Here is a 12900-nt window from a genome sequence, read left to right as displayed (position 1 = left end):
CTCCAGGAAACCTGCAGGTGGTGAAGTTCCTGGGTGACCCTGGGTGCGCCCTCACTGGGGTGCGTTTCCCTCCAGGAAACCTGCAGGCGTGAAGTCCCTGGGTGACCCTGGGTGCGCCCTCACTGGGGTGCGTTTCCTTCCAGGAAACCTGCAGGTGGTGAAGTCCCTGGGTGTTTGTCATCTGGACGTTTCTCTCTCAGCTTTGTTCTTGGAGGATGTTCTCTACTGGGTGTAAATTCTAGGTAGATCATTTTCCCCCGTCCTGTGTTCTGACGTCCGAGCCCACGGTCTTTCTGAGACCTGTCCCTTTCTCATCCTGCTTTTATTTCCCTCCGGCTGCTCCTACGGTCGTTTTCTGTTCTGACTTTCCATGGTTCACTAAGCTGCGTCTCAGTGAATTTCTTGTGACATGTCCCGTTGAGTTCTTAGGACTTAAATCTGTAACTTGATGTCTTTCAGTAGTTTCTCTTTTCCTGGAACCCCTCCGTTACTCTGCCTGCCTCCTGCCCAGACTGGCCAGGTGGTAGGGACTGTCCATGTGGAGTCAGTCCCCAGGTGCCCGGTGCCTAGTGCAGTGCCTGGCACAGGACGGGCCGTTGGTGAATGCAGTCTGGCCATCAACATAATTATGCACATTTGAATCATATTAGTTCTAAGTGGTAGAATATAAAGTGTGCGCCTTTCAGAAAGTGTGGTGCAAAGTGAAAAGTCTCAAAAAATGAATTACTGCAAATTTTTAAGGAAGTAATTCACTGCAGAGTCGATCATTTCCCAATTGGCCGGCTAAGTAAATTGTGACGTATGTGCTTGTCACGCCACACGGGGGCGCCCTTCCTCTGAGGACACAGGTCCTGCCTACGTGGCCGCTGTCTGTCCTGTGGAAGACCTTCGCGATGGCAGGGCGCCCCCTAGAGGGGGCCCTGTGTCTGGTGCCTGACGGAGACCCAGGGGCCATTGGCCTGTACGCCGCTGGGCACTGGCCCAGAGAGGCCGACGCCGCCCACGCTGGGATCGGCGCTCACATGTGCCCTTAGTGCTGGGCCTGCCATGCTCTTCGGGCCCTGCGGCGCCCTCTGCCCTGTCCCCTGTGTCTGATTGCTTGTCCTCTGTGCACTGTGGGCAGGAGCGGGCACGTGGGCGCAGACACAGGGCCTGGGTCACGGCATTCAGCACCTGCTTAGCGGCTGCCTCCTCTTTCTGGTCGCAGGGAACAGCAGGGCCAGGTCCCTGTCCCTGGGAAGGGGGTGGACACAGCTCGACCTTGAAGGGTGGTGCTAGCTGGTGGCCGGGTAGGACTGGGGGGGTGCGGGCAGCAGGGGCAGAGGTCCCACCGGCCTGGGATGTCCGGGGCGGTGTGTTTCCTGGGAGACAGGTCTCTGGGCTGGGGCTGGGGCGGGGGCGGGGGTTGAGCCGTGGGAGTGTGGGTAGGGGGCCGCAATGCCTGCCTGCCTGCCCGCCCGCCTGAGCTCCCTGAGCTTGGTCCGGCCCTGTCCTCTCAACGCTGCAACCCCCCTGTGCTCAGGACGGTCTCAGTCCCCTCTCCCTGTCCCCGTAACCCCCACCGTCAGCAGTCTCTCTGGGGACTGCACCTGCCTTCCCAGAGTCCTGGGCTGGCCGTGCCTGTCTGAGCCCCTGGCCCCTTCGTGACTGCCGTGGGCTTTGGGGCTGGGCCCGTGGTGAGCGGGGTTTGTCCAGAGTGGCAGGAAGAACAACTCTTGGGGTGCATGTGAGGGGGTGCTTCTTTCCTATGTGTGTGTTCACAGAGCCAGACTTCTGTGGCAAAGCAGGGTGTAAGGGGAGCTGTGGGCCCAGGCCGGTCACTCGGGTGGTTAGAGCGTCATCCAGAGACTCCAAGGTTGCAGGTTCGACCTCCAGTCAGGGCAGGTGCAAGAGGAACTAATGAATGCATAAACAAGTGGGAGGAAAGATGCGTGTTTCTCTCTAAAACGCAATAAATTAAAAAGAGGCATTGGATTGGATGGATTGGGTGGGCGGGTGCTCACACTGAGGTCTGGGGCTTCGCTCTGGCCCTGGGCAGGGGCGGGAGGCAGACGGGGTGTGGACAGGAGCTGACCGGCCACCCACTCCATCGACAGTGACATCCTGTACCCCAAGGACTCCTGCAGCCCGCACAGCGGCGTGCCTGCTGAGGTCCTCTGCAGGGGCCGGGACTTCGTGGTGAGTGCAGGCTCTGCCTGGGGGGGGGGCGGGGGAGGCGCTGGGGCAGCTGTGTGTGGCCGGGCGGGGGCAGGCGGCGTGGGAGGGGCGGGGGCTCGGACTCCCCTCCTCTCGGAACCCTGGGCTCCAGGCCTCAGAGGAACGGGGGAGTCCCCTCGTGGGGGCGGCACTCTGGAGGCTCACAGGCGACTCTGGCCAAGGAGCATGCTTCGCACGGTGTGTGTGGTGTTTTAAAACGCTCACTTGGTTGATTTTCACAAGTAGAATTGCGATACGGAGTGGGTTTCTGACCCGTCGTGAATAGTGGGGGAGTCTGGTAAAGCCGGACCCCCGCCCTGAGCCGCTGACTTGGGCGGGGCTGTGGCGTCCCAGTCACACGGCACCAGGTCTGCGCTCCGTGTGTGTGTGTGTCCGACGTTGCCGTGGGCTCACAGCTTCAGAGCTCGGTCATCCCCCTCCCTGTGCCCCCCCCCACTGCCCTCATCCTAAACCTCAGGCCAGGCCTCAGCCACATGGTCAGAGGTGTGCAGTCTGTCTCCCTGCAGCGTCCCCCGTGGCCGTGGGGGGCTCATGCGCAGGCCTGGTGACATGGCCCCTAGGGCTGAAGTTTCTGCGTAATTGGAAGCGTCTGGGCAGTGTCCAGGCACCTGTGCACTTGCCCTGTGTCTGCGAGGGTCGGTGCAGCCTGTGCCCGCCCGCACCTGTGCCCATTGGCACGTGTGCCACTCGCCCTGCACTGCCCGCCAGCCCTTCTCTGTCCGGGCAGCGGCCGTTCACCGCGGGGCAGGAGAGGGCCTAGCCACATCTGAGTCACTGGGCAACAGACGGGCAGGACAGCCCCGACCTGGGGTTTCTGTGGTCCGGGTGGGGTGAGTGGGCGTGGCCGGCCCCCAGGACAGGACAGGACAGGTCAGGAGAGCCTCGTGCCTCCTGGAGACATGCTTTCTTCCGCAGATGTGGAAGTTCACGCAGAGCCGGTGGGTGGTGAGGAAAGAGGTGGCAGTGGTGACAAAGGTGAGTGACATGACAGTCTCGGTCTGGAGGGCAGGGAGGGGTGGGCTGGGGCACTGGGCATGCTGCTCACCGCACCCCACCCCCACCAGCTCTGCGCGGAGGACGTGAGGGACTTTCTGGAGCACATGGCCGTGGTGAGGGTCAACAGAGGCTGGGAGTTCGTCCTGCCGCACGACGGGGAGTTCATCAGGAAGCACCCGGATGTGGTCCAGCGCCAGCACATGCTGTGGACGGGCATCCAGGCCAAGTAAGGGCTCGCTGGGCACCGCGAGGGGCGTGGAGGCAGACTGGGGGCCACGGGCCCCCTTCGCACTCAGGTGGACGTTGCTCGCTGACCCCAGAGCCCCCCGACAGAGGCCTGACAGCCCCTCCCTGCTGGTCAGATTGGCCAGAATCTCGGCAGGCTGCTGTTTGGGGTCAGGAGAGTCGGGGAGGCTGTGTACGAAGGTTGGAGGAGGCGCTCAGGGCGGAGTCCGGTCTTGTGTGTCCCCCAGCAGGCCAGGCGGAGGGATCAGCGGCTCCGGGCCACCAGAGCCCCTGCCCGCGGCGTCTTCAGTGACTGGCTGTCCTGGGGCTTGGGTGGGGTGCAGACGGTGAGGGACATGGTTTGCAGTTAAATGTTGGCTCTTTTTTTCAGATTAGAAAAAGTCTACAACCTTGTGAAGGAAACCATGCCAAAGAAGCCGGAAGGACAGTCAGGTGGGTGGGCTCTCAGGCCTGCCCGGCCCCACCTGTTTGGGGGGCGGGGCCTGGGACGGGGTGTGGCTCTCAGAGCTAGCTGCTCCCTCAGGCTCCTCCCCTTCCCACAGATCTGGGCAGAGCTTGGGCCTCGGGGACTGAGGACTTGTGTACCGAGGGCTGTGTTAGGTCCCAGACCCGAGACCTGCCTGCTGTTACGGGCTGGCGGGAGGTGGGGGGCGGGGGACAGAGCTCAGCATTCAGCCATCCTGGCGTGGATCTGTGAGCGTGCGAAGCTGACCGTCCCAGTGTCCTCCCTCGTCCTGGGGCAGCACCACACCCTGGGTCTGGTGGTCCAGGGCCCGGGCTGGTACTGCTGCCGCCCCAGCCGTCTGAACAGTCTCGACTCGTCCTCAGGGCGGAGGGGCTGTGGGCCTCCGTCTGCCTGAGCTCTGCCCTCCTCTCCTCACAGGCCCTGCAGGGCTGGTCTCTGGGGACCAGCGGGTCCAAGCAGCCAAGAGCAGGGCCCAGCAGAACCACACGCTGCTGGACCGGGAGCTGCAGCGGAGGAGGGAGCAGGCCCGGGCGCCTGCGGTTCTGCCTGGCGTGCGGATCAAGGAGGAGCCTCTGAGCGAGGAGGGGGAGGAGGAGGAGGAGCAGGCCGCGGAGGAAGGCGAGCCCATGGACACCGTGCCCAGTGGTGGCCTCCACAGCCGGCTGACCAACGGGCTGCCGAGTGGACGGGCCGCAGTGGGGGACAGCTTCAATGGGCACCCCCCCCCTGGCTGCACCAGCACCCCCGTGGCCCAGGAGCTGCGGGCCTTCGTGGAGTCCACCTTCCAGAGACAGTTTGTGCTTACGCTCAGCGAGCTCAAGCGCCTCTTCAACCTGCACCTGGCTGGCCTGCCCCCAGGCCACACGCTCTTCAGTGGCATCTCGGACCGAATGCTGCAGGACACAGTGCTGGCCGCCGGCTGCAAGCAGATACTGGTGCCTGTAAGTGGGCCTGAGCACCGGGCGGGTGGGACAGGCAGGCTGTCCCTCCGGGTGGCCTGTGCGTGCCAGCTTTGGGGGAGCCAGCACGGGGCATGGGGACTGGGAAGACCACTGGCCTGGGAGGAGTCTTGCCTCTCAGGCGGTGGCTGTGAACAACCTCGGGCCAGCCGGCCTTGGGCTCTGCACCCTCTTCTGAAGTGGGCGAGGGGCCAGGGGAGTGTGCTCCCCCCGACCCCACTTCTAGCATCCCCAGCATGGCAGCTTGTGCTGACAGCCTGGCTGTTTTTGAGAAGGTTTCTAGTATTGATCTCCACAGCCCACAGGTGAAGAGACCGAGATTCAGAGGAGTGAGAGGAACCTGCTTAAAGGTCACGTGCCCAGCCTGACCAGGTGGTGGCTCAGTGAACAGAGTGTCGGACTGGGACGCAGAGGACCCAGGTTCGAGACCCCAAGGTCACAGGCTTGAGTGCAGGATCATAGGCGTGACTCCATGGTCACTGGCTCAGCTGGAGCCCCGGGTCAGGGCACATGAGAAAGCAGTCAGTGAACAGCTGAGGGGCCGGGACAATCAAGGCCCCCTGCCCAGGAAGAACGTTGGCATAGGAGCTCCGTTCTGTCCTTTCTGCTTTACCTGAGACAGCTGAGCTTTTCACCAGAGCCCAGGCCACACTGGGTCCTCCCTGTCCGCACGGGCTAGGTCGCCTGTCCGGAGCTGGCCACCCCTCGGCTGCTGTGTCATGGGCGGGGCCCTAGAGTGGAGGAGGTGGAGGCGCAGAGCCCGTGTTGGGGACCCTTCTCCTTCGCGGAGGGTGCATTGCAGGCTGCACCTCGGCCTCGGGGCAGCTGCTGGGGGCCCCGCCACCCTGCCCCCCCCCGTCATCTCAGGGCCACCTCCTCTCTGAGGTTGCTTGCCCACCGCAGCCTGGCTGCCCGGAGGTTAGGGACCCCTGCTCCACCCCAGGACCCAGGACCGGCTCTGGCTGTGGTGCTGCTGCTCCAGGAGGCCGGTGTTCGGGATGCCGTGGCCTCTGCAGCTTGCGGTCCCCTGCTGTGGGGACCAGACCACAGCACGTGCGAGGTAGAAGAGGTCCCGGGGACGAGTGGACTTGCACAGACTTGAGCTGCACTTCCAGGCCCCTGCTGCCATGCTGTGACCGGGGGCGGCGGGTCAGCCCCTGACCTGGGGTTTCCTCACGGAGTGGGGGGTGCTGGCCTCTGGTTTCTGATGGTCAAACAAGACCGTATTTAAAGCCCCGCCTGGGCACTTTTGGGGTAGTGACCAGGACCGTTATCTGTTGTGGCACCAAGACTGGGACCCACTGTGCCAGGTGCCACCTTCCTCGCTCCCCTTCTCCCGGTGCCCAGAGCCCGGGTCAGCCTGCGGGCTCTGCAGAGCCCAGCGGCGTGGGAGGCGGGGCGGGCCTCAGAGCTGCCACTGACACAGCCCTTGTGGGGAGGGACTTGGAGGAGCCTGGATGCCCCCCCGAGTTGGGGGGCTGCTTAGGACACATCTGAGGGTCGGTACTTGGGAAGGAAAAGGATGTTGTCACAGCGGAGCTGGTGGCCCGCGGGAGGAATGGGAGAGCCGGCCCTCCACGGTAGGCAGCACACTGGGCTGCAAGCCAGGTGCCACCCTCTGCTGCTCGCAGCCCTGCTCGCCCGAGGGGTGGCTGGCCTGCTCCCCGAGGCCTGGCTGCTGCGGCAGGGGGGCGGGTCCACGTGGTGCGGACACCCCGCTCACTCCTGCACCCCCTTAGTTTCCCCCACAGACAGCCGCTTCCCCGGATGAGCAGAAGGTGTTTGCGCTCTGGGAGTCCGGGGACATGAGTGACCAGGTGAGGCCCCCTTCGCGGCTGGGGGGAGTTCCTGCAGGGGTGGGGCCTTTGGCGGACCCAGAACACGGTCACAGTGCCGACTCCCCAGCTCGGCCGCCTCCCCCTGGATTCTGAGTACTGTGTTCACCGTCAGACAGGCCGGAGGTGCTGGTCGTTAGAGGCCAAGTCGTAGTTCCAAATGCCAGTCTCTGGCCCTGCGTGCGAACTGCCTTCTGAAAAGCATGGGGGTTCCCAGGACTGACCCCAGACACTGAATTCAGTTCATCAGGAGTGGGGTAGTGTCTCAGGAACTTGGACTTCTACAAAGTGTTCTGGATGGTTCTCCTGTCCAGCTGGCTGGGAAACCAGTGAGGGACCCTTGCTCACGGGGCCTCTGTGGTAGGGGTCACCAGGGTCCCTTCTCGCTGGGTGCTGGGTTTTTATGTTGGAGAGGTTGGTGGTTTTTCTCGTCACACCTGGAAGTGTCGTGGGGCCTGTGAACGTGAATGAAACCAGCACAGCTGTAAAGATGAGGTTTAATTGCTGAAGCTCCAAAGATGTCAGGAGGGGGGTGAACCAGAGCCCCCACTAGGTTCTCGGTCCCCTCGCCTCTTAGAAGGGGACTGGCCGGCCGGCTGGCAGGACAGAAAGGGGCTTTGATGCGGCTGCAGATGGTGGGCAGTCTGGAATGGTCTCCCCGAGTGACCCTGCGCTCTGGCCAGCACGGGGCATCTGCGTTTCCTCCTCCCGAGACTCTCCAGGAGTTAAAAAAAAAAGCATATTTTTTAAATCCAGTAAGACGGGAAGCTTCGTGGGTAACAGCCGCCTCCTGCCCGGCCTGGCCCGATCCCCACTCCGAGGCCGTCCCTGTCTAACCTCAAAGATGACGCCCCAAGAGCCTCCAGTGTCTGCTCTGTGCAGCACGTCTGCGCCTGCTGCGGGGTCAGCACGCAGCCCCGTGGGTGGGCTTCCGTGGCGGGGCGGGGCCGTTCTCGGCAGGGAGGGGAGCCAGCAGTGCCGTCAGGAGTCCATGCTGCTCGTCACGGCTGCAGCTTTGTTCCCTGGAAGCCACGTCAGTGCTGTGCTGTGCTGTGGCTGCACTCCTCTTATGCTCCCTGCTGTTCCCCGTGGCGTGGTTTTCTGAACAGACACCGATGGTGACACGGTGTTGGGTCTGAGCCCCGGGAAGCGCCCGGCGGGACTGCCCTGTGGAATCCCGTGGCTTCCTCCTCGTTCGTTTCAGCCGCCAGGGGGCAGAGGTGGTGTCTGTGTTCTCGTGTGTCTTCCAGGGCTGTCTGGACCCCAAGTTCTCTTGTTTGTCTGGGGCTAGAATTTTACAGGGTAGACCATTTTCTCTGCATTTAAGATATCTTCCATTGTATTCAAGGTTTCAGAGTTGTTTTTCAATGACATTCTGCTCCTTGGTCCTTTAAGTTGAACTCACATCCTTACCTTCATCTTAGACTTGAGGTCCTTCTTTTTTTTTTTTTTTTTTTTTTTTTCATTTTTCTGAAGCTGGAAACAGGGAGAGACAGTCAGACAGACCCCCGCATGCGCCCGACCGGGATCCACCCGGCATGCCCACCAGGGGCGAAGCTCTGCCCACCAGGGGGCGATGCTCTGCCCATCCTGGGCGTCGCCATGTTGCGATCAGAGCCACTCTAGCACCTGAGGTAGAGGCCACAGAGCCATCCCCAGCGCCCGGGCCATCTTTGCTCCAATGGAGCCTTGGCTGCGGGAGGGGAAGAGAGAGACAGAGAGGAAGGCGCGGCGGAGGGGTGGAGAAGCAAATGGGCGCTTCTCCTGTGTGCCCTGGCCGGGAATCGAACCCGGGTCCGAGGTCCTTCTCTTTATTCTGTGTTGTGCATCCGTGCCGTTCCTGGTCCGCCCGGGCAGGTCAGTGCCGGACACGCGGGGCATTCTTCCGAAGCTCTGAGAGATGGGGTCATGTACCTGTGTTTGCTATCGTTTCAGAATCCTCATGTCCCAGCTTTTCTCTCATTGAACACTTTTCTGCCTCGGGGGGACTTCTGCTCTCTCTTCTGTCCTTTGTGTCTTTATCTGGGGCTGCAGCGCTTGTCCTGGGTGCCAGCCCCGTGAGCCACACACTGCCTACCCTCCCCTGTCGGTCTGTGTGTACCGTGGACAGCGGCCTCCCGCCTGCCCCGCCAACTGCCCCTGTATGGCGTGCAGACTTGTGTCTCTGTGCCCGGCTCTGCTGACCCCTCGCCAGCTCATGTGGGCACGTACCTTTATTTTTATTCTTCATTTCATTGGGGTCTTGATGACAAATTGCTAGATGTTCTTTAATCCAAGTTCCTGAGCAAGAACACCTTTTCCACAAACTGCTGTGTGGAGTCAGTCAGGGCCAGAGCTTTGGGTTTCTGGTTTGGGAGTGTTTCTCTAGGTGATTGCTTCCCATAGTAATGTGTTTTTGCTACTAAAGCATCGACAGGTTCTGCTTGAAATTTTCTCCAAAAACTACCGGGTACGCCGGAACATAATCCAGTCACGGTTGGTTCAAGAGTGTGGAGAGGAGCTGAGTAAGCAGGCGGTGGATAAAGTGCTAAAGGTAGGTCCGTGTGTGTGTGTGTGTGTGTGTGAGAGAGAGAGAGAGAGAGAGTGTGCAACGCCCTTCAGGGCTCCCGGGGTGTCTGTGTGACAGTGTAGCACTATGCAGGGCTCCCGGGGTGTCTGTGTGCAACAGTGTAGCACTATGCAGGGCTCCTGGGGGGTGTCTGTGTGTGACAGTGTAGCACTATGCAGGGCTCCCGGGGTGTCTGTGTGACAGTGTAGCACTATGCAGGGCTCCTGGGGGGTGTCTGTGTGCAACAGTGTAGCACTATGCAGGGCTCCTGGGGGGTGTCTGTGTGTGACAGTGTAGCACTATGCAGGGCTTCCGGGGTGTCTGTGTGCGACAGTGTAGCACTATGCAGGGCTCCCGGGGTGTCTGTGACAGTGTAGCACTATGCAGGGCTCCCGGGGTGTCTGTGTGACAGTGTAGCACTATGCAGGGCTCCTGGGGGGTGTCTGTGTGCAACAGTGTAGCACTATGCAGGGCTCCTGGGGGGTGTCTGTGTGTGACAGTGTAGCACTATGCAGGGCTCCCGGGGTGTCTGTGTGCGACAGTGTAGCACTATGCAGGGCTCCCGGGGTGTCTGTGACAGTGTAGCACTATGCAGGGCTCCCGGGGTGTCTGTGTGTGACAGTGTAGCACTATGCAGGGCTCCCGGGGGTGCGACAGTGTAGCACTATGCAGGGCTCCCGGGGTGTCTGTGCGACAGTGTAGCACTATGCAGGGCTCCCGGGGTGTCTGTGACAGTGTAGCACTATGCAGGGCTCCCGGGGTGTCTGTGCGACAGTGTAGCACTATGCAGGGCTCCCGGGGTTTCTGTGTGACAGTGTAGCACTATGCAGGGCTCCCGGGGGGTGTCTGTGTGCGACAGTGTAGCACTATGCAGGGCTCCCGGGGTGTCTGTGTGTGACAGTGTAGCACTATGCAGGGCTCCCGGGGTGTCTGTGTACAACAGTGTAGCACTATGCAGGGCTCCTGGGGGGTGTCTGTGTGTGACAGTGTAGCACTATGCAGGGCTCCCGGGGTGTCTGTGTGCGACAGTGTAGCACTATGCAGGGCTCCCGGGGTGTCTGTGTACAACAGTGTAGCACTATGCAGGGCTCCCGGGGTGTCTGTGTGTGACAGTGTAGCACTATGCAGGGCTCCCGGGGTGTCTGTGACAGTGTAGCACTATGCAGGGCTCCCGGGGTGTCTGTGTGCGACAGTGTAGCACTATGCAGGGCTCCCAGGGTGTCTGTGTGCGACAGTGTAGCACTATGCAGGGCTCCCGGGGGTGCGACAGTGTAGCACTATGCAGGGCTCCCGGGGTGTCTGTGTGTGACAGTGTAGCACTATGCAGGGCTCCCGGGGTGTCTGTGCGACAGTGTAGCACTATGCAGGGCTCCCGGGGTGTCTGTGTGTGACAGTGTAGCACTATGCAGGGCTCCCGGGGTGTCTGTGTGTGACAGTGTAGCACTATGCAGGGCTCCCGGGGTGTCTGTGTGTGACAGTGTAGCACTATGCAGGGCTCCCGGGGGGGTGTCTGTGTGCGACAGTGTAGCACTATGCAGGGCTCCCGGGGGTGTCTGTGTGTGACAGTGTAACACCATCTTGGGCTCCTGCACTGGTCAGGGGTTTCCAGGCCCACGTACTCATGATGGGCTCTCCCCTGTGCGTGGAAAGGGCTCTAGCCCAGCCTCTCCTGGCCCTCGGTGACTGTTAAATCAGGTTCTGAGCAGCTGAAGATGATGGGCATGGGGGGGGGGGTCTGTGCAGAAGTTCAGAGCTGAGTAAGGTGTGCCTGCCCCTTCAAACAGCGTAGTCTGTGGGTCACCGTTGGGAAGACGGCTGTTAGGTTTGCTCGTTTGTCCTTTGCTGATGAGTGTGAGCACACAGCAGTGCCACGTGTGCACAGTCGTGGAAGGCTGTGGGGCTTGTGCTCAGCACAGACGGCAGAGGCCTGCCCGCCACCCTGAGAGGCGGTTCTCCCGCCTGCGTGCTCGTCCACCGCTGACACTGGGATGCGAAGGGCCCCCCGCTCCCAGCCCCGCAGTTCCTCTGCCGTCTGCCCGGCCTCTGCACCTCGCCCTCCAGAGCCCCGATAGTCCCCTGGAGCCTGCACCACCGCTGACGGCGGCCACAGCCACGCTCCGACTCAGAGCTGCGAGCTCTCGGGACAGGCCATTGTCACTCACGTATTCGTCTAGTACGTGCAGGGGCTGAAGTGTCCGACCACCCAGCATGTGTGCTCCCGACACTCGGGGACACAGAGCGGAGGCTCCACGGCCACTGCAGTGGCCCTGTGGACGAAGCGCCTGTTGTGGCCAGCTGGTCCGGTGTCTGTGTCGTGTGCTCAGAGTGCAGGATCAAGAGCAGGGCTCCCTGGTAGGCCCGTGAGGAGAAGGGGCCGAGGCCGGACACGGCAGAGACCAGGCGGGTCGCAGCCTCCCACTGGGTTCCGTCCACTCCCAAGTCGGGGTGTGACGTTCTGGTCCCCACCTTTCCTGCGGACCCCCGCCCTCAGGGTGCTCCTCTCTCCGCAGGACTGCTGCGTGAGCTACGGGGGCATGTGGTACCTTAAGGGGACGGTCCAGTCCTGACAGTCGTCTCAGACGGCCACCCCAGCGCATCTCAGCCCCAGGAAGGACCGCACAGCCGGCAGGCGTGCAGGCTGAGTCTCCGCTGCCCCAGAGGACGCAGAGCAGGAGGGACTGGCCACCGGCGGCCCGAGGCATCGCCCTGCCCCGTGGACAGAGGGGCGGCACTCGGCCAGTGCGAGGGTCACTGAAGCTGCACCACTCCTGGACGAGACCAGCGACACCTCCCTTGGCACTACACCTTGAAATCCCCGATGTACTTGGCATATTGTTTGGGTTCATTCTCATACTGGAGTGTGTTCTGACATGGGCAGAATGATGGAAATCATGGTTTGATATTTTACTTTTCAAACTTAATGCCAACAAGGTCTAAGTTATGTTTACAAGATAAAGAAAACCTCAAGGTTTTTAATATTTAAAATGCCTAGAAGCCAACTTTAGTCTTTGATTATCTATCTGCTAAGACTTCTGCCAATTTCATTAAACAAACCAAATCGAATTGTTTTAATGCTGGGTTTCTGTGGCCACTTCACCTTGTACAACAACCTACTTTCTGTAGCAGTCTCGGCTGTTGACGTGAACCCTAGCAGAAAATCCGAATCAAATCCATCTATTTGTACGTTTGCAAAGGATGCAAACAAAATCAGGTAAGTACGGAACAGTGTATAAATGAGGTTATCACACTTTGATGTAAAAAATTTATATTTTGTGTATTTTTAAAATAAATCTTAACATGAACTGGGCATTGTAGCGCTACTGTCTTTAGCTGGCCACAGGGATAGTGTCCCGGTGGACACAGCCAGAGAGTGAAGAGAAACAAGTTCAATATTCTGTTTAGCCTAATATTAACGTGATGAAAAATAAGCACCAGCCACAGTTCAAGTGCCCGTTGCCACCTGGTGTCTCACACTTACAACAGCCCCAGTGTGCACCAGCCACAGTTCAAGAGCCCGTTGCCCCCGGTGGCCGCCTTCCTGAGGGTGTGGTGTCAGGAGCACGGGAAAGGAAGAGTGAGCTCAGCTGGGCAAGACGTGACATCTGGCTGCCGACGGGCTTTGCCAGCATGTGT

General features: G+C 60.8%; 1 protein-coding gene across 2 annotated transcripts in view; it reads left to right on the top strand.

The window, feature by feature from the left end:
* The window catches only part of POLR3E (RNA polymerase III subunit E), a 31670-nt gene extending 19096 nt beyond the window's left edge, over positions 1-12574 (top strand). For both annotated transcript variants that reach the window (XM_066275893.1, XM_066275891.1), the window contains exons 14-21: positions 2097-2178; positions 3133-3192; positions 3282-3439; positions 3830-3891; positions 4343-4866; positions 6624-6701; positions 9127-9252; positions 11778-12574. In XM_066275893.1, coding sequence (XP_066131990.1) covers positions 2097-2178; positions 3133-3192; positions 3282-3439; positions 3830-3891; positions 4343-4866; positions 6624-6701; positions 9127-9252; positions 11778-11834 — 1147 coding nt within the window. In that variant the 3' untranslated portion in view covers positions 11835-12574. The remainder of the gene's footprint in view (positions 1-2096; positions 2179-3132; positions 3193-3281; positions 3440-3829; positions 3892-4342; positions 4867-6623; positions 6702-9126; positions 9253-11777) is intronic.
* The last annotated feature ends 326 nt before the right edge of the window (positions 12575-12900 follow it).

Source organism: Saccopteryx bilineata, chromosome 4 (assembly GCF_036850765.1).
Source record: "Saccopteryx bilineata isolate mSacBil1 chromosome 4, mSacBil1_pri_phased_curated, whole genome shotgun sequence".
Classification (NCBI taxonomy): domain Eukaryota; kingdom Metazoa; phylum Chordata; class Mammalia; order Chiroptera; family Emballonuridae; genus Saccopteryx; species Saccopteryx bilineata.
The sequence above is the reverse complement of the archived record's forward strand: the minus strand, read 5'-3'. Positions and strand labels throughout refer to the sequence as shown.